The 26,816-nt window shown below is 46.8% G+C and overlaps 1 protein-coding gene across 1 annotated transcript in view; it reads right to left on the bottom strand.

Annotated features, from left to right (window-relative positions):
- Nucleotides 1–26,816, bottom strand: part of ITGA4 (integrin subunit alpha 4) — a 911,072-nt gene that overhangs the window by 270,278 nt on the left and 613,978 nt on the right. The window contains exon 19 of the mRNA XM_069616079.1: nt 22,718–22,816. Within this exon, the coding sequence (XP_069472180.1) occupies nt 22,718–22,816 (99 nt within the window). The remainder of the gene's footprint in view (nt 1–22,717; nt 22,817–26,816) is intronic.

Here is a 26,816-nt window from a genome sequence, read left to right on the forward strand (position 1 = left end):
TTAGAGGTCGCAAGTGAGACCTCAGAGGTTGTGACCTCTGGCGACCCCTAAATGACATTAACCCCTAAAATGCATTGTCCGGATCCCCATCAGTAATTGCTCTGTCTTCCCCTCTCTCTCTGTTGTGCTTCTTTAGGAAGGCCAGCCATTCGGGCCCGAAGGCCCTCTGCAACAGAGTGGTGGGATTGTCCAGCTCTTAGATCTCCTTTGTTTTCCCTACCCACTCCCTGGATAAGCGGGCCTCTTCCAGTGCATGGTAAGGCGCGCTCTTGCTGCGAGCAGTAAATTCCGAGGCATGTGAAATAGGCCATTTAAATGGCCCCCCCATCTTCTACCATCCCAAATAGCACCAATAATGGCTTTATGGGCCTCTCCAACACTTCTGCTACCTTTATCCAGCCAAGCACCTCCTTCCAATTTGATTGTACCATTGGGCAACTCCACCACATATGCCCCCGTACGATCCCACCCCCCTTGCATGCCCTCCAGGACTTGGTGTTCACCCCCACATACATTTGGGCTAATTTCTGGCGGGAATATTGCCACCTATTAAGTAGCCTGCAATTGTGCATTTTGCAATGCATTAATAGTGAGGGTTTCCAGGCGCCTCGACATATCTGTTCCCATTCTCTATCTTCAATCTCCCTGCCCATGCCCCCCCCCCCCGCTGTTTTTTAGGGGTGCCTGTCTTTATTTCTTCTGCCCCCATAATGGCCTATCCATATTGGACACCAAAACCTTAGTGGTCACCTGTTTATGCAGTACCTGTTCGAAACTGGTAAACAGGCTAAGTTTCCCTTCCACCTGGTATCCATCATCACTTGCTTCAGCTGAACATGTATGAATGGTGACAGAGGGCCCAATTCCAGCACTGCCTAAAGCTGGCCGATTTCCATAAACTCCCCCTCTTTCCACAATTGCCCTACTCTCACCAATCCCCTTTCGTAGCACTGCTCATGAATCAGATCCTGTATAGAAGGTGACCAAATACAGCTGAGGGGTGATGGCCAGGTTGTTACGCCTCTCATGTCCCCTTGTTTCTTCCTTATCACCCAGAGCACTTTTATTTATTTATTATTTCACTTATAGCAGTGCACCAAGCCCTACAGGCAGATTCGGGATAGGTTGACTGTGGTTTCTCTCCGTCACTGTCATATGGAACCCATAACCATTCCCCTACTGTCACTGGTGTCAACACTTGATTTTCTAAAGTCACCCACTGCTCATCTGGGTTATTCCTGAGGTGGTCAACTAAAACTCTAAGTAGTGCTGTCCTATAAAAATGTGGGAGGCTTGCTCCACCCGCCACTTTACAGCAGGTCAGATTGTCATGGGAAACGCTCAACTTCTTTCCCTGCTGCAAAATCATTGGCAGCACCCTCTTGACCTACTGAAAAAAAAGGTTGCGGGGGTCGTCACTGGTAACATTTGGAACAAGACTAACAACCCATGAAGCAGATTCATCTTAATCGAGGCCAGACTTCCTCCCCAGGATAGGGTTAGCTTTCCCCAACGCCTCAAGTCATCTTGAATTTGTGTCCACAGGGCCGGGTAATTAGCCTCACAAGGATCATTAAAGCCTTTGCGATGTGAACCCCCAAGTAGTGAATGCTTGTTACTGGCTCTTATATGCGACCTAGCCCGCATGTTTTGGACCACCCCAGAATAATCCCCCAATCGTATTGATTTCAGCAGATTGATTTTAAAGCATGAAAGTTTTGACTCAAGCAGCCCAATCAACCTCGGTATTGATTCCTCCGAGTTTACCAATATATATTGCCCGCAAATAAGGCCAGTTTATGCATCCTAGTTCCATCAGTGAACACTTTGATACCGCCTTCTCTCTAATTGGAATTGCCAGTGGTACTATCGACAGGGCAAATAATAGGGCTCAGAGTGAGCATCCCAGTCGTGTCCCCCTTCCCAGATTGAACAACTACAATGATACCCAGTTCACTGTCACCACTGCAGTAGGTTTTTGGTAGAGAGCCTCCATCGCCACCATCCACCTCTGGCCTCAAGCAATTTTTCTCAATGTTGCGAACAGGAACTTCCAACTGTGACAGGGTGCCCGCCAAAAAGAACCACTCTGGAGACATATATAAGTTCCAAGGGTTTTTATTGCAGCTAGTCCAACAATTAAAATAGCTGTTAGGGCTTAGTGGGTTCTTAGGATGTGCACACACAGTCTCTGCTGACTCTTCTCTGCACTGAGCCCCAGGATGTTCCCCTCCTGCCCTACTACTGTCCCTCCGCTCTCACACTCCACCATCCTAACTCCACGCTTAGAAGTTACCACTCTCCTTATTCCTCTCCTTTCACCACTCTAATACCAATACCTGTGCTAATATCTCCTTCTTCCTCCTCACTAGTACTTCACCTTCTACTCCGGCTCTACTGTTACCACTATGACCATGCTACCACAACTACTCCTACTACAACTACTACTCTCACTAACTCTCTCTCTCCCAATACTGTCACTACCACTCACTGCCGTCCCCTACTACCAACTACCACTTCCTGCAACAACCACCACTCCCAACTATTACTACCTTCTGCTCTACCGCTATTTCACACACTCCTTACTCACACACGGAAACATTCCACAGACCCCCTCTTACCAATTGACTCCACACACATTTCGCTTTTGCCTTCTCTCTCCTCTAGTCTCTCGGATGTCCTCCTTCACCTTCTGTCCTCACCTAACTAACTCACACTGCACAACTCACATGCACCTCCCTTAATACCACACCCCTCCCAGGATTGGATGCACACCCTGTCCAATCACTTAGCTGGCTCCAGGGGGTGTGGCAGGGGAAGTGCGTGGGTAAACTTCAAACAGGGCTTATAAGCTCTACTTCCTTTTCTGGCAGCATCTCTTGCAGAGAAAAGAAAAAGACGTTGAGGTACTGGAGTCACCATTTGATAAGGACATCTGGTGGGTCTTTTAATGTTAATTTCCCTGGTGGGCTTGCGGGAGTTCATTAATAAGGGTTCTATTTCTGGACACTACATAGACGTTTAGAGTCCCTGGGGCGTCCCTTTCTCTTGCGGCCGGTGTTATGCCACTTGCCGCATCCTGCGGCAAAGTGTGGGATGCTGCTGTGTGCTGCCTTCCTTCTGCTGCTCCCTGTTGTGGCTTCTCCACGTCGATGTTCTCCTGTGGCGGGGAGGGCGCTATCATCGCAGGTAAGGTGGGGAGGCGATAGGGCCTGTACACACATGTGCAGGCACCGTGGGTTGTTTGGGGTGAGCTGTACGCAGGCCTTGGCACACATCCCACCCAATCTAACATCAAGGGACAGCAGTATAGGGTCTTCCTTACTGTCCTTCAAGGACGCCATCTGGTCAAGGCTTTGCCTAATTTTGTCAGTCCCTTGCCTATCATATATGAACCCCACCTGCTCTGTGTGGATTAACTTAGGGAGGAGATGACCCAGTCTTCTTGCCAGCATGCTCGTAAATATTTTAGCATCACAGTTCACCAGGGATATGGGCCTGTATGAGCCACAGTCATCCCAGTTTTAGCTTTCCCTATGGAGCATGGTTACCCTGGCATCCAGGAACGACTCAGGGGTGCCCCCACCTTCCAGTGTAGAGTGAACAGCTTTTATAAAAAGGGCGCTAACATCTCTGCATATCTGTTATAGAAACTGGAGGTAAAGCCATCACTACATGGAGCCCTTCTGGCTTTCATGGAGGATATTGTATTTGACACCTCTAAAAGTGTTATGGGGTTTTCCAGTACTGCTTGGTCCTCACTGCTCAGCGTCGGTATTGTGTTTTTAGCCATAAAAGTCACCACCTCTCCCATGTCCTCCCTTTCACCTGCTTTTTATAGGTCCTAATAGTACCTACCAAATCTGTGCGCTATCTACGCTGGGCTCGTCCGCATTCCTCCCTTCTTATCTTTTGTCTTATTCACCATCCTCTCTGCCTTTTGCGTCTTCAATCTGTTTGCCAGCATCGTGTTCATCTTATCCCCTGTCATAAAATGCCTGTTTGCAATATCAGAGCTTAGCATAGATCTTATTCAACCAGAGATCTTTTAGGGCTTTCCGCTTGGCCAACATTTCCTGGATCATGGAGTCCCTATCCATCCCCTGCCTCTAATTCGTGCATTTAGTGTCCGCGGATCTCCTCTTTCAACCTATATTCCATCAGTGCCGTTCCCTCTTTTTAGCAACCCCTTTGGCGATTATCTGCCCTCTAAAGGTGGCTTTCCATGCCTCCCACACTACATTCAGCCCCAACTGTCTTGTATCATTCGTCTGAAAGTAGCTTTTGATGATGTCCCTCATCTCCTTGTCAAAGACCCTGTCCTTAAATAATGTGTCATTACAGACCCATCTCCTTTCCCTCTTTAGTTTATCTCCCAGTGCGATTGTGGTCTTCACCAAGTCAAGGTCCGACCACCCCACTGTGTGTATGGAGGCTCCCTTTACAATATATTGCTGGTCCAATTCCATCAAAATGTGATCGATAGGTCTGTACGTTTTTTGGGGGATTAAGTAAAACGTATATTCCTTCTTTCCGCTGTTCGCTTCTCTCCAGCTATGAAATAAGAAGTGATTCATCACTAGCTGCTGCACTGAACATCTTGCCCTGTCCTCCGACTGATGTGCCCCTCCCAGCCGGAGTATCAATATATTGTAGAATCCATAACCATGTTGAAATCCCCACCACATATTAACACTCCTTCCTGCCACTGCATCAACATTTCCAAGGCTTCGGAACAAATCCCTACGTGCACTGTGTTTGGGGCAAATAATGCACATAGCGTCAGAACCTGATCGCCAGATTCTGGTCACTTTCGATATACACGCTTTATACACAAGTATCCCACAGGAGGAGGCAATTCAGTGTATTCGTGAAATATTTACTGCCAAAGCACCACCCTGTGGCATTTTGCCAGAGTTCATCCTGGAGCTTCTCACAATTGCCCTGGAAAAGAACTACTTTAAATATAAGAATCAATTCTTTCTACAGACCCAGGGCACCGCAATGGGAGTGGCCTTTGCACCTAGCCTTGCCATACTATATATGGCAATGTGTGAACATCACTTTGTGCTTACAGACATTAACCCATTCCTGGCTCACATTCAGATGTGGCGTCGATACATTGACGTCATTTTTATGATCTGGCAAGGTTCGGCAGATACCCATCAAGAATTCTTCCAATGGCTTAATTTATGTCATACGCAGATTAAATTTACAATTAACACCAGCATAAAGGAGATCAATTTTTTGGACTTGAACCTCTGCACTAGGAATGGCAGCATTGAGTGTTCGTTGTTTCAAAATCCTACGGATAGGAACACAGTACTCCACTTCTCCAGTTTTCATCTTAGGAGCGTTAAGGAGAACCTTACGTATGGCCAATTTCTTAGATTACGAAGAAATTGCACATCCATTATGGACTACACAACACATAAGGACTACCTCAAAGAACGCTTGGTTGCCAGAGGATATCCACGTAAATGGGTTTCAAAGGTGGCCAAAAGAGCCAGATACACACCTAGAGAAACCCTTCTCACATTGTAAGAACCATGCAAAGAAGAAAAATTGGTGTGTGTATTGCCATACACTTCACACACGTATGCGGTCAAGAAGGTTATCAAGAAATTTTGACCACTTGTCAAATTGGAAATGATAGACAAGCCCCTGCCATTGTTTGCATTAACCAGACAGAAAAATCTCAGGGACCTGGTTGTACATTCCAAGCCACAGACTTCCAGGAGCAGGACAACCGGATGGGATTGCCGCCCACTGGTGGGGCACTTCCCGTGTGGAGGATGCTCGGTCTGCAGGTACAGCAAAAAAATAAAGGAATTCGAAGTGAGAGGTAGGAAATTGAGTATTTGAACCAATACCAAATGCAAGACACCTAATGTCATCTACTGCGTGGAGTGCCCCTGCGGCCTTAAGTGTGTATGTCAAACATCTAGACCTGTCCACACAAGAATTGTGGAACATAGGTCGCGAATTAGGTGTAAAAACATCAACGCACCCATGGTATCCCACTATATGGAATATTGTCATACATCTGAGGACATCACTTGGTGGTTGTTGAAGGCCCTCGCTAAACATACATGTATAGCCCGCAAATTGAATGACTCAGAAGCAAGGTGGATACATCATTTAGATACCATAGTAAATGGCCTCAATGAAAATTATCCACAACAACGGTAACTCCGAACATCAAGCTTTTGTCTGCAGGTCTATAAGTCAGCTCTATATCCTTTAGGCACCCCACCTCAACTCTAACAAGAGGTGACGAGGCGTTATGATGAGCAGATGGAGCCTCTGGAGTTTAATATCAGTGCTATCAAAGCAGTACCTATAGTGGCCCTGCCTATATTGTGTATAAAAATTGGTAATTTCCCTCTTTTTAGTCACTAGTTCCCAGATACTGCACTTTAACGGCTGGGTTTAGGTATGCAATATAATCTAAATCACCTAATCATAGTGTTTCATCATAGATTGCGTATGAAAATGGGTCACTTTGTGTCTATAGTAATCATGTTAATCCAGACACCTTACCTGTTTGGTGTGGTGTAACCTAGATATATGGCTAAAACCATCCAGTGAGGTGATAGATGTGATGTATATGTTCCCCCTCAGCTGTTGCGGCTGGTCCACGTTTCCTATTGTGGATGTATAAATGCGCCATAGTAGACGCTTTGCTGTACGAGTTGTGATTTTTATGTTGAACTATTCTCAGCTTGCTACATACAATCTGTAATGAAGGCGCTTGTTAGGACGAGGCAGTCCTCTTTCTTTTTCCATGAACCGCATCCATGTGATATCATGTGACTGCAGCATCATGTTGAAAGAGGACACGAAGATGCCGAGTCCGGTTTCAATGCCCTGCAACGAAGCAGGTCGGGCGGAAGATGACTCGGTGCTTCTCCTCCCCCGCTTATGTAAGTGGCTGTAGCGTGAAGCCATAATTGTATATGACTAGACTGTTTAGGATGGGCATTGATTTGTGTTAGGGATGAGAAGTACCTGAGTGTCCATATTCCGACACAAAGGAGGGGCATAACAGCAATAGTAAGCGAAATGGGCACTTTGTCTCCAGCCCCATAGATAGAGGTTGTTATGCTGGGGAGCCCCATATGTGCCCATACCCATATGTGCTGAGCGGGCAGATGTCACTCCACAACAAAGAGATCCTGTCATACAAATAACGGCCAAGATATGAGCATGCAATGAATATGTTTATTCTTATGTTTATTCATTTATATTGCGCAGCGGATCCGAGAGTATAAGGGGGCAGGAGCAGCAAGGTTATTCTCAGCTTGGTTACATTGCTGTACAGTAATTACAGTGTGTACATGGGTAAAAGCAGTTGCGATATATGCAATGATAAACAATTTGCAATTATACATATTTACAGACTTCACAAAGGCAGGGTACGTTATCTGTCATTCTTTATCCATTGAATGTAGTTACGTCTAAAGTGGGGGTAGGTTTGAGGTGTCCTTAAGGAGGGTGGCAGGGAGTTCCAGTGTTGGACTGCTTTCACCTGGAAGCTGTTGCCACCCGTTTTGGTTCGTTTGAACCTGGGAACTGTGAGCAAGTTTGCATCTGCAGTTCTGGGGGGCCTGTAGGGGGTGTGTCTTTTAATTCTGTCGGCTAAGTATCGGGGGCTGCATTGTTGAGGCATTTGTGAGTTAGGGAGGCTACTTTGAGCATTATTTTGTCGGTTGTGGTAAGCCAATTATGGGCTCTCCTGAAGTTGGAAATGTGTTCTCTCTTGGGGATGCAAAGCGCTGCTCAGAGAGCATTGTTTTGCAGAGTCTGGATTTTATTTGTAACATATTTGTTGGCTCCTACGTAAAGGGCGTTACAATAGTCCAGTTTTGAAAGTACAAGGGCTCTGGCAAGGGTAACGCAGCTCTGGATAGATAGGAAAGGTTTGGCAGCTCTTATAAGCTTACAGGTGTAGGCTGTAGAGGATGCAATGGAGCTAACCTGTTTGTGGAAGTAGAGGGAAGTGTCTAGGTAGATACCAAGGGTTTTACCTTCATTGGCTACCTTGATAGATATGCCGTCTATGATGAAGCTGGAGTAATTGTGATCCAGTTTGTTTAGGTTCATGGTGGATCCGATGATGATGAGTTCCGTCTTGTCATCATTCAGGCCTGGATGATGAGGTACACCCTGTTCACCAAGGCCAAATCCTTGTTGTAATCTCCAGTCAACGGGATGAGGATCTGGGTATCACCAGCGTAATTAGTGTAGGTGATACCCAGACCGTCAAGATCATCAAATAGGGGCTTTGTGAACACTTTGTACAGTGTAGGGGAGAAGCATGATCCCTGAGGGACTCCACAGGTGATGGGAATGGGGTCAGTAGATGCTGGGGTCGAGAAAACACGCATAGATCTGGTGCTCAAGAATGACTCAATCCAACTGATGCCTTCTTGAGAGAAGTGGGCAGCCGAGTCCAAGTGGTTGCCAAGAATTTTGCGATCTACTAGATCAAATGCTGCAGAGAGGTCTAGAAGAAGCAGTAGAGCAGTTTTCCCATTGTCTCTCAGGGTGTCAATTTGAGCCTTAAGATCGATGAGAGCGGTTTCTGTCCCATGTTGGGATCTAAAGGCAGATTGTCGGATTCCCAGGAGATGATTCAATTCAAGGTATTTTTGTATTTGCTGATAGGCTGTCTTATCTAATATTTTGAGCAGGAAGGGGACGGTGGTGATGGGTCTGTAGTTAGTGGGTATAGAGGGGTCGAGGGAGGGTTTTTTGAGTAGGGGGAGGACCCAGGATTCTTTTAGATTGTTGGGGATGATGCCAGAGGAGAAGGAGGCATTAATGAGTTTGGTAATGAACGGTGAGAGGTCTCTTGCCGCATCTTTAATGATTTGTGACGGGCAAGGGTCGCCCTGGCAATTTGACGGTTTGAGACTCAGGATGTTTTTTCCACTTATAATGTGGAGACTTTGGAGAAGCTGAAGCGGGCAAGTTGGTTGGGTGAGGGGTTCTGGGTGTAGCATGTGGGGGAGTGCTGGTGGAGTTAGTAGAGTTAGTTAGGGATTCTTTTTTGTTGTTAATTTTTTTTGTAGGCCTGCAACTTTGTTAGAGAGGGCATTTTGGACACTAGTACACACACCATTGTTTGTCTTTCACGCAAGTGCCTGGGACTAGGATAGGTGTTTCCAGCTCTTTAATGATGGTAAACAATTCTTTAGTGCTAGATTTGGCTTGTGATATTCTCTGGTTATATGATTCTTGTTTAACGATTATGATTTCATTTTTGTATGTAGAGGTTATTTTGTTGCGGATCAGCTTATTATTGTCTGTAGGTGATTTACTCCAGGCTTGTTCCTTGTGCGTTTCTCTAGTCTGAGGGCTTTTAAGTGGGAAGAGAACCAGGTGTTCACGTGTTTTTTTGGTTTGGATTTTCTTTGTTTTCGCGGTGTAATAGAGTCTAGGGCTGTATGCATGATTTTGTTGTAGCCTTCTACGAGATGGTGAGGATTGGTGGCATCTGAGAGTTGGTTCAGAGTCGGGAGAACGAGGGGGATGAGTTTTTCCACTGTGATGTTTTTCTTGTTTCTCGTGGGGATAGCTCTGGCTAGTAAGTTGTTGGTGATAGGGCTTGAGGCTTTGGGGAAGTAAAGGAAATGTGGTCTTTCCTTGCAGATATGGGACATATTATCTGGACCCTCATGCTCCCTTTTGTGAATACACGGGGTCTATTTTTGGCTTATTCCATATTTATGGACCTACCCTTTCGAATGCTTACGACAGAGAGGGAGACACCTTTGCCGTACTTTGGTAAGTAGAAATTTGTTCTACCTAACTCTAAACAACAATGCATTCTGGGATGATGCTTTCTGATTCAGAGTACCCGCCTGCAGTTGCAGTTTTCCAGGTATATGGTTTTATGTATCTCTCCTTTCATTTTCAGCTAAATCGGAATTCCTGGTCTCTGAACTGACAAAATACGAGATCCACATAGCTGGCGTAACAGAATAGTTATTGTATGCCTGAGTGCCTCAACTGCGAGTGCACAGTAAGTTGCTTATCTATCATTAGAATGTGGACTCACTCGGTTGGTGGCACTACCTGATTGGTGGGGTGGGCTGCTTGGGCTCATAGGGCTGAATTTTCTGCAACACGGTAACCACTAGTCAACTTGTTCTCTGTTTCTTCTTCTACTTGCTGGGTTTTATTTATTTATTTATTTTTATTTATTTATTACATTTGTTATACGCCCAGACCCGGGGGTATCACGGCGTAGTTACAGACAATGGAAAATGCAATCTTAGAATGAACATAGTGGTGTACAGGTATAACAATCAAAAATGTACCATAATAGGAATCAAATATACAGTAATATACAAAGCAATCAAGTAAAATAGTTGATTGTAGAGGATTAGTGCACTGGTTCAGTTAGAACTTATTGAAGAGCCAGGTCTTCAAGAGGCTTTTGAATTTGGGGAATGAGGTTTCATTCATAATGTGGGTAGGTAGCGCATTCCAATGTCTGGGGGCCAATGTTTTGAAGCTGCTGCCCCCTGCTTTCTCTCTTTTGTATCTGGGGGTTTCAAGGAGTGCGTTTTTGTTGGACCTGAGGAGTCTGGTGTGGGGCTTCATCATGACTGTGTTGTTGAGGTATTTGGGCGCTTTGTTAGCCCTGCATTTGTGGGTGATGCTCAGGGTTTTAAATAGAATTCTGGCTTGTATGGGGAGCCAGTGGTGGTCTCTTCTAGTGTTGGATATATGTTCAGATTTTTTGATGCCTAGAGCTGCTCTGAGGGCTTTGTTTTGCATAAGTTGAAGTTTAGCTATGTTGGCTTTGGAAGTGCCAAGGAATAGGATATTACAATAGTCTAGCTTAGACAGTATGAGTGCTCTGGCTAGAGTGACACAGTTGTTGGTGGAGAGGAATTTACGGCTGAGGGAGATGAGTTTAGAGGTGTAGGAAGTGGATGAGGCTAATGTGTTTACTTGTTTAGACATGGATAGTGTGGCATCTAGGTATACTCCGAGGGTCTTGACTTGTTTAAGAACGGGGATTATGGTTCCATCGATGGTGAATGATTTGAAGGCGGGCTCAAGGGTGTTGATTTTGCTGGAGGAGCCTAGTATGAGGAGTTCGGTTTTGTCGTCGTTGAGACAAAGGCTGTTGTTAGCCATCCAGTTTTGGATGAGTGAGTAGATTTGGTTAACCAGGAGGGAGTCTTGTTCATGGTTACCTGTGAGAGGAATGAGGATTTGGGTGTCATCGGCGAAGTTAGTATAGATGACACCCAGGGCATCCAGGGCTGCAAATAATAGCTTGGTGTAGGCGTTATACAGAGTGGGGGATAGGCAGGAGCCTTGTGGCACACCTGCAGGGACGGGCATTGGGTCTGCTGATTCTTTGCCGATGGATACTCTGGAAGTCCTGTCAGCCAAGAAGGATTTAATCCAATTGGTAGCGTTCTGAGCTAGGTTGAAGTTGTTTGCTAGAGTGTTACAGAGTTTGTCGTGGTCGACCAGATCGAAAGCCGCTGAGAGGTCCAAGAGCATCAGGAGGCAGAGTTTACCTGCTTCTCTGGTGGCATCCATTTGGATCTTTAGGTCAAGGAGGGCTGTCTCTGTGCTATGGTTGGGACGGAAGCCTGACTGTCGGTCTCCTAGTAGGTGATGTTGTTCCAAGTGGTTCTGAATTTGGCAGTAGGCTATTTTGTCGATTATTTTTAGGAGAAATGGGACCGTTGTAATAGGTCGGTAGTTAGTGGGTATTGTTGGGTCCAGGGTAGGTTTTTTTAGAAGTGGTGTCACCCAAGCTTTTTTGATGCTGGTGGGGACTGTGTTTGTGAGGAAGGAGGCGTTAATGAATTCAGTGATGATAGGTGTGAGCGTGGGGGCGCATAGTTTCACTAGATGGGATGGGAATTGGTCTTCCTTGCAGTTGGAGGCTTTGAGTTTCATTATAGTGTTGAGAACTTCTTTGTTGGTCACTGGTGAGAATTGGAATGGGGGACCAGTAGTGGCGTTAGAGATGGTCGTTGATATGGTGGGTGGGGTTTTATCAGCTAGGAGTGTTTTTTTACTATCGATTTTGTTTTGTAGTAAGAGGATTTTGGATGAGAGTGCGTTTTGAATGGTGGTGCACCAGTCATTGCTAGCGTTTGAAGGTGCTAAGATTTGACAGGGGTTTTCGAGCTCTCTAAGAATGGTAAAGAGTTCTTTGCTATCTGAGGACGCGTTAGCAATGCGGAGGTTGAGGGCATTGGCTTTTTGAGTGATTATTGCTAATTTGTATGTTTTGTTGGCTTCAGCGAAGGCTGATGCGGAATCTGGGGTGTTGTTTTTCTTATGGAGGTGTTCAAGTGATCTTTTGGTGCGTCTTAAGGCTATAAGTTCTTCATTAAACCAAAAGCAGGAGCGTTTATCAGGTCTACGGGTTTTGGTGGTGATGGGTGCAAGTAGGTCGATAGTTTGGGTGAGGCATTGTTGGTATTGTTCTGCTAGATAGGAGGGGTTGTTGGTGCCTAGGACCGTGTGGGCAAAGGAGGCACTCAGGGCTGGTATAAGTTTGTCGGAAGAGAGCTTTTTGATGTTTCTAGTCTCAAATGTTTCTGGTTTTTTAGGGGTGATGTGTTCGGTACTGGCATTGTCTATGGTGAAGTTAATTGCGTGGTGGTCTGACCAGTTGACTGGTAGGATGGAGTCAATGGTGACTAGAGAGTTGAGAGTGAGAAGCCAGTCTAAGGTTCTTCCTTTTGAGTGGGTGGGTTTATCTACCAATTGTATGAAGTTCATCTCTGACATGGCTGTATAAAATGTAGATGCTTCTGCGTCGAGGGGGTCATTGTAACCTAGGTTAAAGTCACCGAGGACTATGCATTTGGTTTTAGGCTTGATGAGGGGTGTGAGGAGTAGTGGGATGTCCAAGTCAGGGTGTGTGTTTTTGTTAGGGGATCTGTACACCACTAGTAGGTTGGTGGTGCTTTTGGGGTTGGAGGTATACTTGACTAGTAGGAGTTCATAACCTTGTATCTGTTCTATTGGGCATGCTCTGATATCCAGGGTGGTTTTGGCTATTATAGCAACTCCGCCTCCTTGGGTATTTGTCCTGTCTGTTCTCAGGATGCTGAATCCTGGGGGAATAGCAAGGGCTAGAAGTGGTCCTGCTGCTGGGTGAAGCCAGGTTTCAGTGACTACCAGCATATCAAGGTGTTGGTCTACAATGAGGTCGTGGATATCTATGGCATGGGCACCTAGTGAACGGGCATTGATGAGTGTAGTTTTGAGGGTGGAGGTAGGGGCAGGGGGTGGTGTGTTACCTTTGAGGGGGGGAGAGTCAGTGATTTTGTTGTTGGTTAGGTATTTGAGTGGTGCGTTGTGGAGTCTTTTGTGTTGGAAGTTAGTGGGCGTGGTGTTTTGTTTAGTCCGTGTATTGGGTGAGATGGTGAGTGAGTTAGCTCGTGGGGACATTTTGGTTCTAGACATGAGTCTATTGAGCCTTTCAGTGCCCAGGATGGGTGTGGTTGTGTCATTGATGCAGATGGGTATGGTGTGCATGTATGTAGGCGGGTTGGGACTAGGGCACGGGATGTCTGAGGTTGCTGTCTTCTTGATGGTGAAGGGCGTAGTGTGGGACTGAGGCGATGGTAAGGGGAAAGGGGGGAGTGTGGGGAGGAATGGGGTGGGGCAGGGGATGGGGAAGTGGCGTGGACAACCTGGTCTAACTAATCCATCGCCAACCTTGATGAAGTGTCCTCTGGTGCATGGTGTGACATTAGGGACTATACAAAAAGGGAACATGATGATGGTGAGGAGTGCTAGCATTATATTAGTGGGTGCTGGGTGGGTGGGGCTAGAGTTCAGTGAACTGTCTGGGCACCTGGATTGGGAGCAATAATCCAGCACAGGCAGGCAGTGCTCTAATGCAGGCACAGCGTCAGCATGGGTAGCTGTAGGGTGCAATTCTACCGAACGGGCAGTGGGTCGGCTAGATTTGATTATAGTAATCAGGGCGCAAGAGTAAGGGTCGCTAGCGGGGTGCAGAGGCAGTGGGTGACCTAAAATTGATGTTGGCAATCAGGCAGAGAAACATGGGTCACTGGCAGTATGCACAAGCAATGGGTCACACAGGTTCAATATTGGCAATCAGAACAGGGGAGCATAAGTTGCTCACAGGGTGCACAGTCAGTGGGTTACCGGCCACCTTGATATAGGTGAGAATTCTTTGTAGATATATACTGGTGGATTGGTGTCCACGCTGGTGATGGCACACTCTTCTGTGGTAGCTTTTTCTATTTAGATGTAAGGTTAAGGAACTAAAGTGCCCTCTGCCTCTGTTTCTTTTTCCTTTCTCTCCCCCTTTTTAGTTGTTTTCTCTCTTACTTATGTTAAAGGTTTCTTCTGGATTAAGCTTTATACTGCCTTGATATTTTAGATATGTATTTTTATGGTTTCTATATGATAGTAAAATGTACCATACCACATCCACAGAGCTCCACCTCCCTTGGGGTCCTGATGAAGGCAGTGTTATTGTTTCCTGCCGAAACGTCCCTTCTGCAATACCGTGGCAATAAGATTCATCCACACGGGCCTACATCGATAGAGAGGATGTAGACCTGGGATGTGCATTTGGTCTTTATAATGGGTTTTTAGCATTGTTTGGCTATTCAGCACTACCAAACTGAGACCATCTGTGATTTTCTAGACAGATAGGGTCAGTAAGATAGTACTTGTCTGTGCTTTCTGAAATGTAATTTTCTCATTGTGTCACCCATGTATGTGCCTACTATTTTTGATGTGTTCATTTATTTGTTAGATTTGGAATTTGTTCCCTTCTGTTCACACACTTTGTATACAAAATTGGAAAAAGAGATAGGATTGTGCACAACTTATTGCTAAATGTGTATCATGTGATGTGTGAATTAGGCAATAATAGTGAATGTACGTTTTTTTTTTGTTCACTGTTTTATCTATTTATATATGCCTCCTTGATCTGTAAATTTATAAACAGGTTCAATGAGCATTTTTAGAGTTGCAATTATAGGACCTTTGGCCTACATAATACATTTTGAATAAGTATATACAGACAAAAATACGTCTTCGAGTGTGCTGTTCTTTGAGGTAAATCAGTAGCTCATTGCATATGGCTGGGTTTAGGTTAAAACATGGCTGCTGAACCGGTTTCCTATAGGGTTCATTTGGGGGCTCCTCTCTGTGTGCTAGGTTCTTCATTCTGCAATATGCCACCTGGGCGCCTTCTACCATTGGCTACGCCAACCCCGATCTCTGTCTCGTTTGTGCCCTTAGTGGGCCACCCCTACTAGAGCCACCTTTTCCCTTCGCAGTGTCCTTGGTTCATGGTGTAACCCTAAAGCCACTTCTAATGACTATAGCGGTCCTCACCTGCAGACGATTCTTCTGTATACCAGATTTACACAACACAATTGGCGAACAAGCCATCCATCACCTCTCCTCACACCACATAGACACCTTCATCTGCTTATTCAGCTCCCCAGGAGTGGGCAGCTCTGTCCTTGTGTACACTCCCTCACAGCCTGGTCAGGCTGTTACAGATCTCCGCTCAGGGCCCGAATGCCTTCATAAGCCCATCTCCATGCCTCCTTGATGTCGATGAGCACTCTAAGTCTCAGCGCTTGTTACGCTCGTTTCATCTCAGCGGTCCTGTGTGATTTCCACTGCATGGCTCGGCCCAGCATTGCCTGCTCTTCTTTGTCCTGCCTTCCCTCTTATACCAGGGATCTCCACCCAGCCACTATGCATGTCCACAGCTTCAGTGGGTCACTCTGACTCCTCTCCCGCTCCCTGTCACTGCTCCAGATCTATACTAAGGGCAAGCGGGTCCCCCGCTCCAATCTCCTTCTTGACTCACGGCTGAGCTGCTGAAGCCCAAAGCTAGGCTCGGGCACGTTTCTCAGAACCCCTTCTCCGGGCTTCGGACATTGCACATTGGGCTTTTGTGTTCCCAATTTGGGATGTACCTTTCTTCCTCCAGGCCTTCTGTCTCGGCTTAAACGGGTGCTTGTTGTGACTCGCATTCTAGCCACCACCTCTGTCGTTGCGCCCTCAGGTTTGGTCCAGTACTCTCCAGGGGCAACTGAGTTAATGGCAGTCTGTCAATCCGATATCTTGCGTTGCGTCTTCACACCTTACACTCCATTTTCCGGAGCTCTTCGAACAAGCACAGCGTTCTGGCAGCCATCTTGTGCTATTGGATGTCCAAAAAATATGTTTTTTAAACACTTTAAAGCAAAGAATGTATTCCTTCTGTTTAAAATTGTGTTTTATGTGCCACTATTGAATGCATTTCACTGGCTAAGTCTCACTGGCCCAGCAACCAACATCGGTTTCCTCTGCATCCTTTCATCCAGCTCTCATTGGGAGTCCATGAGTTGATACCTTCCCTATGGGTCTATGTTTACTGATGCTAAGTGAACACAAGCTATTTTGAAAAATGTATTTATTCGTTGTGCCATTATATAAACAGCAAGAAAGTAAAATGTATGTATGTATTTATTTATTTAATGTGATTTAGTTTCATAGAAACTTTTAACTTATCCTTATATTCATACAAACAAATTTGTAAAAAAATAAATACATTTTCAATAACAATTTTGAGATATCATCATATTCCTAAACAAACACTCATAATAACACATTTCCAGTATATTAAATACACAGTATAAAACACTAACATTTCATCATAGGTAAAAAGAAAAAGAAAACAGAAAATCCCAAAATGTTTCAACGTCGTATAATTATGCAGTCATACTTCAGACAATACATCCTATATTATATTGAATGTGCTGGCAAACAATCACTCCGTTTCTTGGAGAGTTTTCTGCTAGTAAATTGTAAGTTTCTTTGTCGCTTAACTAAAGATACACTGTTGTGGTTGGCCAACAGTAATACTGTAGCTTAGACGTAGCTCTTTAGAATACATGCGCTAAGGAAAGGCGAGATATTCAAATTTCCAATATTTTGTTTATTTTCTCATTTTCTGCTGTATTGACAGATAATCAGTGAATTACATTAATCAAAAACAGTATTTCTTAAAGGGTACACTGTTCAACATAACGTTCTGTAGATTGATCAAGTATAGGAAAAAAATCTCTACGCGTGTTTCACCACTATATGTGCATCCTCAGGAGGTAAGTAGTGTCTGTGGGAAGCCTCGGGGATCACCCATGTACTTCTTCTAGGGCCTGCATCACAGAGTGGCGGGGAGGGCCACAGCCCCTGAGTCATCGCAGTCCATTCACCCAGCCGTCATCATGCAACTTCATCACAGCTACCATTGCAAGAGCTATACTTGGTGCCAAACTGGATTATTTTAATGTAATATTTATTGACAACCTCCAGCAATAACTCCAGGTATTACAAATCACTTCCACAAGAGTAGAAATGGGCTTCCAAATGGGATTGTTAATCACCCAAGTTTAGTATGTAAACATATGGCCAGAAGATTGGGATTGGCTCAGCCAATCAGTATTGAGGGTTCCAAGCAAATTCTGGACACTAATGCCCAGCAGCCTCTTGAAATTCCTCCATCCTACCCTGCTGAGTCTAGTCCAACGTTCTGTACCAGGTTGTTCCTGTGCCGCCGCCTGGTCTCACTTCCTTGCTTTGGCACTGCATGGATGAGAAGGGGTGCTAGGCTCAGCACAACAGCCCTGGGCCTTTGGCTAATCGTTTTTGCCCCGCATAACCAAGGGCATTGCCTCTCTCTTCACCACTGTGTGTCTTGGCCCACCAAAGTGGCACACCTCTGTGGAGATTGAGCACAGCGCTGGGGCTGTGTGCGACAGCCCAGCCCATGCCGCTTAATGCAGCTTTCCTTGTCTGCAGCATCTCTTTGCGCTGTCACAATGCCTTGGCAACACAATGCAGGAGGGATGCATCACAGGAGACTGGGGGCACTTCTCTTCTACTCTCCCTACCATTGCAACCCTTTTTGTCTTACTAAAAATAAATGTTATTGGGCTGCCCCTAAGGCGTCCATACCCAGGGGTGCCTCTCAGGCAACCTACATTTGACCTAGGGCGATTTCTATCACCCTACGTTTGTTTTAGGAAGACGGTTGGTGGCAACTGTACTTTAGTTTTGTCTTCATCCGGGGTGCAAGCCATTTCACTGCATTGCTAGCTCAATATATATTTTCTTACCCATTGGGGAACCAATGTATTTTTTAAATTCTTTCTTTCATCCATTTTGTATTTTTGGGGCTTCCTTTATTCAGGGCAACCACAATGGTAGGCTAGGCTCAAAATAGCTGTTCCAACTGTGTGGGATCTTTGTGAGCCCACATGGCAGCCTCCATATGTTTTTAACCTGGTTTAGACCTGTGTAGGCACCTGGGCTCTCCCTCTCACTTCCTAGGGTGGTCTAGGCTGAGTGGCAGTCTTACTGACCAACCAGTATGGCTAGTCATCTGACCCTTTGGCCAAGCCCCCTCTAGTGATAGGTGTGCTGCCCTTTGGTCCGCCCCTTTATGCAGGGGTACTTAAGGCTCTGCCTGGTCCCTGCTCTCCCTCTTAGTTCTCTGTTTTGGAACTTGGGAGAAGCAGGTCTGCTGAACTGATGAAGCTTCTTTTCTGCCACTTCATGCCATTTTGGCCATGTGTAACTCATTTGAAGATATTGGTTAAGTGCAGTAGTTTGGGCATATCCTGGTTTGCGGTTACTGCTCCTGGGAGTTCAGTCTGGACTTCCTGCCTGTTCCTGCTGCCTCCCCTCATCTGCTGGGTCGAGCCTTCCATGCTGGGAACATTTTCTGGGGTCTTCCATCTTGCAGCCTCCTGGTAGAGGCTTTGGACACCAACACCCTGCTGCACCTGCTTTTTCAGATATTCTCTGGTGCCCCCACTCATTATCTCAGTGCTGAAATTGTTTTTGGCTGGGCTGCCGCCCTTTTTTGTCCACTGAGCTATCGAGATCCATCTTCATGGGTTCACTCATATTCCTAGTGTCTTCCTCAATAGACCCTTCACTGCTGGCTTGAAGGTCATCATTGTGGGAAGGCCATTCATTTTTCTTTCCATTGTGTGGGGTCTTTATAGGCTCAGGGTTCAGCCCCCTGGGCATCGGATCCTGCAAATCACACCTAGGAAAGAAACCTGCAGTTACCCAGACTATTTTGCCGTGCTGGGGACATTTTTGTAGAAACCTCTGCTGTAAGTACATTTCTCTGGGTCACGATTATTCAAGATACTCACACTCAGGGGTCCCTCTGATCCGGGGATGAGATTCTTTGGATACAAGTCTCAACCACTTTTCCCACTGACTTACATTGGGGGTATTCCTGCTTTGCTGCTACTTCTCCCGGCGCTTCTGTTTCTGCAACGGACCTTTGGATCTCCTGATTAGGATCTCCTCTGTCGTTCCTTGGGTGGTTTGCTGCAGAATCTACACAAGTGGGGTAAAATAGACTTTCCTCCATTTTCCCCATACAAGTGGATGGCCCACTGACTTTGTCCCATTGACTTATAAGCACATTTCCTCCAACTCTCCTGACGCGGCTGTGGGGTGGCATAACTGCCCCTGGCCTTTTTCTTCCTATACTCACTAGTGATTCAGGGAGTTCTAGGCCACAAACTAGATTGTTAGTAATTATCAGGCACTTTTAATGTATTTTTAAAGTCCTGCTGTTTGTTCTCTTCTGTCAAAGTGAATGTTTGCTACACTGTAATGCATTTGAGTATCTGTGCTACTATTTCTACTGGAAGTGAAATGTACTGGTCATTTTTGCTAAAAGGACCCTGATCTTTGGAAGCATTGTGTTGGTGGAATGGTTTCTGACCCTTTAGCCCTGGTATTCATAACATGTGTATTTGGATTATTTCAATACTATGCCCTAGAAGGCCAGAACTAATGTTGATTGGTGTTGGGCTTAGGGCCTTTTGCATTCTGTTTCCTGCTGAATTCAATGGCGGGTTCTCTTTTCTTCTCATCCATACCTGCTATGTGTTGGGTGCTGACCACCTACCTGGTCTAGAACCTACCATATGGGGCCTCATCACGAGTTGGGCATTAACGCTGGTGGTATTACCGCCGGCAGTATTAGCCCTACCACCAAACCCCCCAGCGCTATTGGCGCCGGATCACGGGTTTGGCGGTAACGGAATTCCCCATTCCCCACTGAGCCCATTCGGGAATGCCCCATTCCCCATTGGGCTCAATGGGGAATTTTCACGATCACGGTAATAGCGCAAATTTTCAGTGGATTTCCCCGAAGTTCAGAGCTGGGGAGAAATAAGCTGAAGCCGTGATTTGGCGGACCCTTAAATCCGGCGGTTATAGCGCGACCGCCGGATTTAAGGGTTACCGCCAAACTCGTGATGAGGCTAGTCTCTTTGGGACACTGTATGCAGGTTCTATTGGAATGTACCTGCTTTGTTAGGATTTGTGGTTCCCATGTTCTCCCTATGCTCTGTTATTTTATGTTGGGTGCCTATCTGAGATAGTTGTCCCACATAAAGGCATTGCGTAAGGAGAGTTCTTTAAGACGTTTACTGTTTGTATAATATATTGTGCAACATGTAAATGTTGAGTATTTACTTAACCTGATAGAGAACTAGATGTGCAACATAATAAATGTTTATATTTTGCAGTATATTATGATGTGTTTTATAGACATACATTTGTGGACTAATGGTACCTGTGTGCCTACCTGAGACTTTATATTGGAGTAAGAGCATGCCTCATCAGGACTCTGGTTCTATCCTGGCAGTAATACCGCCAGGATACCACGAGCGCAAATAGCGTTACAGCTACTTGGTCTGGCAGTGTTAGCACCGGATCATGAGTAGCTGTTGGGCCGTTATTTTCCATTCCCCATTGAGTCCAAAGGACCCAACCGCCGTCGGTAATAGTGACAAAGAAGACCGAAAACGGGCATTAGGTGGACATTTTTAACTTCGGCTTTTTGCTGGAGGTAAAACTTCAACTTACCGCCCAACTCGAGATTGTGCCAGCCCTTAAATGCAGCGGTAATAGCGTTACAGACAATTTAAGGCCTACTGCCCAACTCGTGACGGGAAGCAAGTTCTACTCTGAAACCCGGGCACAAATTGCCATCCTAGTTGGGAGACCGGTAGCTTGCTAGATTCCATCTTGAATGGAGAGCCTTTTCTCTGTACCTAGACCTTTACCTGATCCATACCTATAACCTTTTTCTTCTTCATTAGCTATCGATCCATAGTTACTTATTATCAAACCATGTACTGTTAGACCTCTATCTCAGCTACTTGCATATATTAAACACATTGTCACAAAACTTCCCGAAGTACCTACCATGAGACATATTTGCCAATATATAGAAGCAATTTAACTTATTAAATACATTTTACACACAAAAGCACATTTACTGTATGAGTCTTGTTTGAATACAAGTTTGCATTGCTGAGTTAATTCGCACTGGGGAATAGATACTTGCAACATCGAGTGGCTCCTTCAAATCATATTGAATATAGTTTAAAAAAGCATAGAATTGCAGTTTCGTAGCATTTGGGCTTAGTCTTACTGCCAATAGCAGATACTGAATTAGCGCAGCTCCTGGTACCCATATGCCACTAAAGTAGTCACAAATATTCCAGTTGTGAAAGGGATGACATTTGAAATGTATACTTCTGCACAATGTTGGTTCTTAAAAGTATTCACACACACAAGTGCCCTTAGATGCACAGGTCACACCTTTTTTAGAATCGTTTAACCCTTTAGCTTCCTAAAGAGATTATCAAATTGCCATAGTACTTGTGTAACCCCAAAGGTTCCCATGCACATGCCTTGATAAAGCACTGAGTGCGAAACACATGTAGGTGTGTCTTGATGGAGCATTTTGCATGCAATGTACTACGATATAGGGAATAATACATACGTAAATACTGTGAAATGACTTTACAAACGTGTCTAAGCCGGAACTTCTGTGACTATGTGGGTTGCGCATGTGAATCAAAAAGTACTCATTCATTGGGCCTCATTACGACCCAGGCGGTAAGTTACCGCCTGGGCCGTGACTTTACCACCATGGCGTAAACTACGTTTACGCCATGGTGGTTGGCGGACTTACCGCCCCATTCCGACCTAGGCGGGGCGGTAAGTCCCCAATCCCCATTTACCCTTCCCCATTCCCATTTTTGCCCCATAGGGCATAATGGGAGTGGGGAAGGCGTTAATTACGCCACCGTAAAATACGGTGGCGTAATTAACTCCATGGTCCCTTAGCGCCATGGATTTTAACACCTGCTAAAAGCAGGTGTTAAAAGCACCATGGCGCTAGGGGACCTCGTAATCAGGCGGTAAGGGTCGGCGCTGTTAACGCTGCCGTAAACCCCTTACCGCCTGAGTTGTCTTTTTCTATGTCATGTTGATGCATTTGGTCATTTCACTGTCCTGCGCAATAGCCTACTAACACACTAAGGACTGCGGCTCAGGCCCCAATAACTAGCTGTTAACAATAGATGACGACAACACAAAAAAGTAAAATTCATGATTCAATCTTCATCTTTTTTTAAAATATGTTAAATGTATTATAGTGCTAATTTACACTCAGCCCACATATGTTGCTGTCAGAAGTGGAGTGAGACGTACTTGGTAAGCAGGGGGTTTGGGCTCTTCAAAGAGTGTTTGCATTCCTAGTATTTTGGAGCCAATCAGATGTACTGTTGTTGGAACTGCATTCCACATTTAGAAAAAAAACTCAACATTTTTCTTTTCCTTTAATTACCTTTGATTGGGAGTCAACAAAGACATTTCCAATACTGCAGTCAAGTCTCTCTAACTGCGTTTCCACTTTTGATACTTTACAATGGATCTGCTTGTCATTCTGTAATAAAGCAAATAAGGTTATGGTCAACATTTCTCCGTTTTGATAAAGGAAACTGGGATATGTGATGTTATTGAGCACTCTACCTTTTTATGACATATTTTGGACTAACAGCAAACAAGACACACTTTTTCTCAGCACGTGGATTTCTTCACATTCGTAATCCCTTAAATCCCTTATTGTTAGCGGTGTTCCGCTACTGCCACCCGTGAGCCCCCCCCACCCCCGTTGCACAGAGACACGGAGACAGAGATGATACTCGTGTGGGCTCCACGGTGGCTCTCTCGCCGCCGGGAACGCCCCGTTTATTTATAGGAGGCACGCGACGGAGTGAACGTCACCCCGTCGCGTGCGTGCCCTTAAAGGGCCAACACCACACTCCTCCTTTTCCATAACAACAAACTTGAAAAACAGAGGATCTAACTATCACACATTTCACAGCAGACAATACAACCCTAAAAGTCCCCCATTTATTGTCAGCCACCCTGGATCCCCCGATGATGCTTCCACCAACATGGACACGTCCACCAGCCAGCATTCCAGTTCAGTCTGTCACATAGTCAGTGAGACGGGCAGGTTTCCCACACCCTGTTCTCAGGGGGTACCTCCTGCCGATGTCTCTGGCCGGTGTACCATCGCCTAGTCCTCCACGAGCAGGAGAGTCTACTGCAGGGTCTTGACCCCCACCTTCGTCCAGTGCCTCTTCACATTCTCGGTTGTCAGTGCTTTCCGCTCTCGGCTCACCCAGTCTCTTGAAGAAGCTGGCATTCCTGGTCACTGATGATGTCCCGTCAGAGGCGGTCACCATAGATCCCTTTACCACCACGACATCCAGGGGAGCGGGTTCATACGTGAGGGACAGTTTGCCTTGTGGGTGGCGATTCCTCACTAGCATCTCATCCCCCAGAGCAATAGTTGGGGGTCTCAGACCTCCTCGGATATTTTCCATCTACGTCCTTGCCCGTCTGTCCTCCTCCACTTGGTCGTTATCAATGACAGCCGGCTCTCGATCCCCCACCTCAGGTCTGACGTCTCTCGGGCATCGTTGGAATAGAGCCTCTGCAGGTGCCACACCAGTTGATGAATGGGGTGTGGTCCGGTATCCCAGCAGAAATACATACAGTGCCCTTTGTAGACACTCGCATTTCCCCTAGGCGATCCTGAACACTTTGTTGAGTGGGCGCATCATGCGCTCTGCCTCACCATTCGCCCGAGGCCAGAGCGGGGTGACCCTTCTGTGCTGAATGCCATAGTCCTTCATGAGATCTGCAAAACTCTCGCCTTGGAATGGTGCCCCATTATCGGAGCACAGAACAGAGGGTAGGCCATGAGTGGCAAAAATCTTCTCCAGTGCTATCACCACCTTATCAAACGCCACTGACTCTATAAATTCGTCCTCGGGATATCAAGACCATTCGTCCACCACCACCAGGAAGTGAGTGTCCCTCGTTGTGGACCCAGAGTCCGCATGCACCACTTCCCATGGTCTTGTCCCTCTTGGCATTGTTTCAATGGACGGTTCGCGCTGGGCCGGTGACGCGGCCTGGCACCAAACGCACGAGGCCACAAACTCCTCCACTCTCTGCTCTAGCTCCGGGAACCACACCTTTTGGCGGAGATGAGCCTTTGTCTTGGGGGCTCCTTGATGACCCTGGTGCGCCAGGGCGATGACTTGTGGAATCTTGGTCTGGGGCACCACAATCATTTCTCCTCTCAGTAGGAGCCCCGACTCCGAGAATGTCGGTTCTTCACGCACCCGCCATAGTTGCTCCAGAGCCACTCTGGCCTCACTCGTTCTCCGGTCCAAGGCTTCCAACACCGTCTTCCAGGCGCCTTGTTCCATGGCCGCTTTCAGCATGGCGAAGCACTCGTCCTTCTTTGACGCCAGCTCCAGCTCCTCCACCTGCATGGAGTTAGGGGTCGCCGTTTCTACGACCAGGCAAACGTGTTCGTCTGCCTCTTCTGCTGAAATGGATGCCCGAGAGCCCCCTCTTGGATGTCTCGAGAGGTAGTCCGCAGCGTTGTTGGCCCCGGGACGATATATCAACGATACACCATACTCGAGAAGTGCGAGCATCCAGCGCTCTATTCTCACTGGTGGTCTGGAGGAAGAGCCAGCCATGATTGGCAACAGAGGCTTGTGGTCCGTGACCACGGTTACAGGTCACCCCAGGATGTAAAGGCGAAAATGTCTACAGCCCCACAGAACCGCCAAAGCCTCCCTCTCGATTTGAGAATATCGTTGCTCGGTGTCGGAGAGCGCCTTGCTTGCATAGGCTATGGGGCAGACCTCCTGGTCACTCCCCACCTGAGTGAGCACCGCCCCCAGGCCATAGGGGCTAGCGTCCATGACGATCTCCGTCTGTAGGCTCAGATCAAAAAATGCCATGGTTTCCTCCGCCGCCAAAGCACTCTTAATATCATCGAACGCTGCTTGTTCAAGGGGCCCCCATTGCCATATAGTGTCCTTCTTTGTCAGAGTTCTCAACGGCTCTGAGCGGGACGCCAAATTCTTGATGAAGAGGCCACAATAAGTGACCATGCCCAAGAAACTCCTCTCCTCAGAGACATTCTCTGGCGGTCGAGCCTCTTTTATGTCCCTCACCTTGCGGGGATCCGGCGACACCCCATCCGCCTTGAAAACAAATCCGAAAACCTCAATGGTGGTTTTGAGAAATTCGCACTTGTCCTTTTGCAGGGTGAGCCTCAGCGAGCGAAGGCGCTCAAAGGTCTTGGCCAGGCGTGCCAGGTGTTCCGTTTCTGACTTGGCGTATTCCAGAAAGTCATCGCTGATGTTAAGGACTCCATCAAGATCTGCCAATGCCCCCCTAATAATGTTCTGGAACACCTCCGCCACAGACGATACCCCAAAACTCAGTCTCTTATATCTGTACAACCCCCGATGAGTGGTGAAAGTCGTTATGTAGCGGGACTCGGGGTGCAGGACCACCTGATGATACCCTGCTCTTAGGTCCAGTTTAGAGAAGAACTTCGCCCTCTGCAGTTCCGCTATAATGTCATCAATGGTGGGGGTTAGATGCCGCTCCCTCTTTATTGCCTTGTTGGGGAGTCGCACGTCCACGCAGATCCTCACTGCGTCGGGCTGTTTCGGCTTACGTGCGATGACAATGGGCGAGACCCATGGAGTGGGTCCTTCAACCTTCTCAATGATGCCCAAACCTACGAGGTTGTCCAGCTCTCGATCCACCAGATCTCTAAGATGAAAGGGTACTCGCTGATGCTTCAGCGCCACTGATTGGATCGACTCATCAATGTGTAGCCGTACAGGCTCACCCACCATCTGTCCAATGCCTTCAAATAGGGAGATGTGTTTGGCCAATAGCACCTGTACGTCGTCCAGGTACACAGAATAAGCGAATGTCACAATGCCAAGGGCCTCTGCAGCCATACAGCACAGCAGCGTGTTGTTGCTCACCGGTGTGACATAAAATCTGGCACGGATGACCGACTCGCCGTACCGAACTTCCGCCACGAACACACCATCCAGGGGAATGGGCTGGTCGCCTCCAAAGCTGAAGATACGTGCCCTCGGTGGAGCCAGCGTTGGCAGGGCCTGCAAAGCGTTGTAATGCTGTCTAGCCATCACATTTACTGATGCACCGGTGTCCACTAGCATTGGTATCGAGTCCCCATTGACCAACACGTTGCACCTGGGCTGTCTCTTGGAGTGGGTTCTCAGCATGCCCACACTGGACACAAAGAAAACATTTTCTTCATCTTCTTCTTCCTCCTCACCCTCCTGAGGTGCCCCTTCCTCACCCTGGTCCACCTGGGCAACGTTGGATGCCCTCTGGGGGCGGAAGAAACCGGCCCGGACAGGTCCCCTGGTAATTACCTTCGGAGCTGTCGTCCTGCACATTCTGGCGAAATGGTCTGCACCCCCGCACCGGCCGCACTTCACTCCCGTGGCTGTGCATCCACTGGGTGCGGGAGATCGTACGCGTATTTCAGGCAAGAGGTGTGTCCTGCTTGTGGTCGT

The sequence above is a fragment of the Ambystoma mexicanum genome, chromosome 9 (assembly GCF_040938575.1).
Source record: "Ambystoma mexicanum isolate Mex_15411 chromosome 9, UKY_AmexF1_1, whole genome shotgun sequence".
NCBI lineage: Eukaryota > Metazoa > Chordata > Amphibia > Caudata > Ambystomatidae > Ambystoma > Ambystoma mexicanum.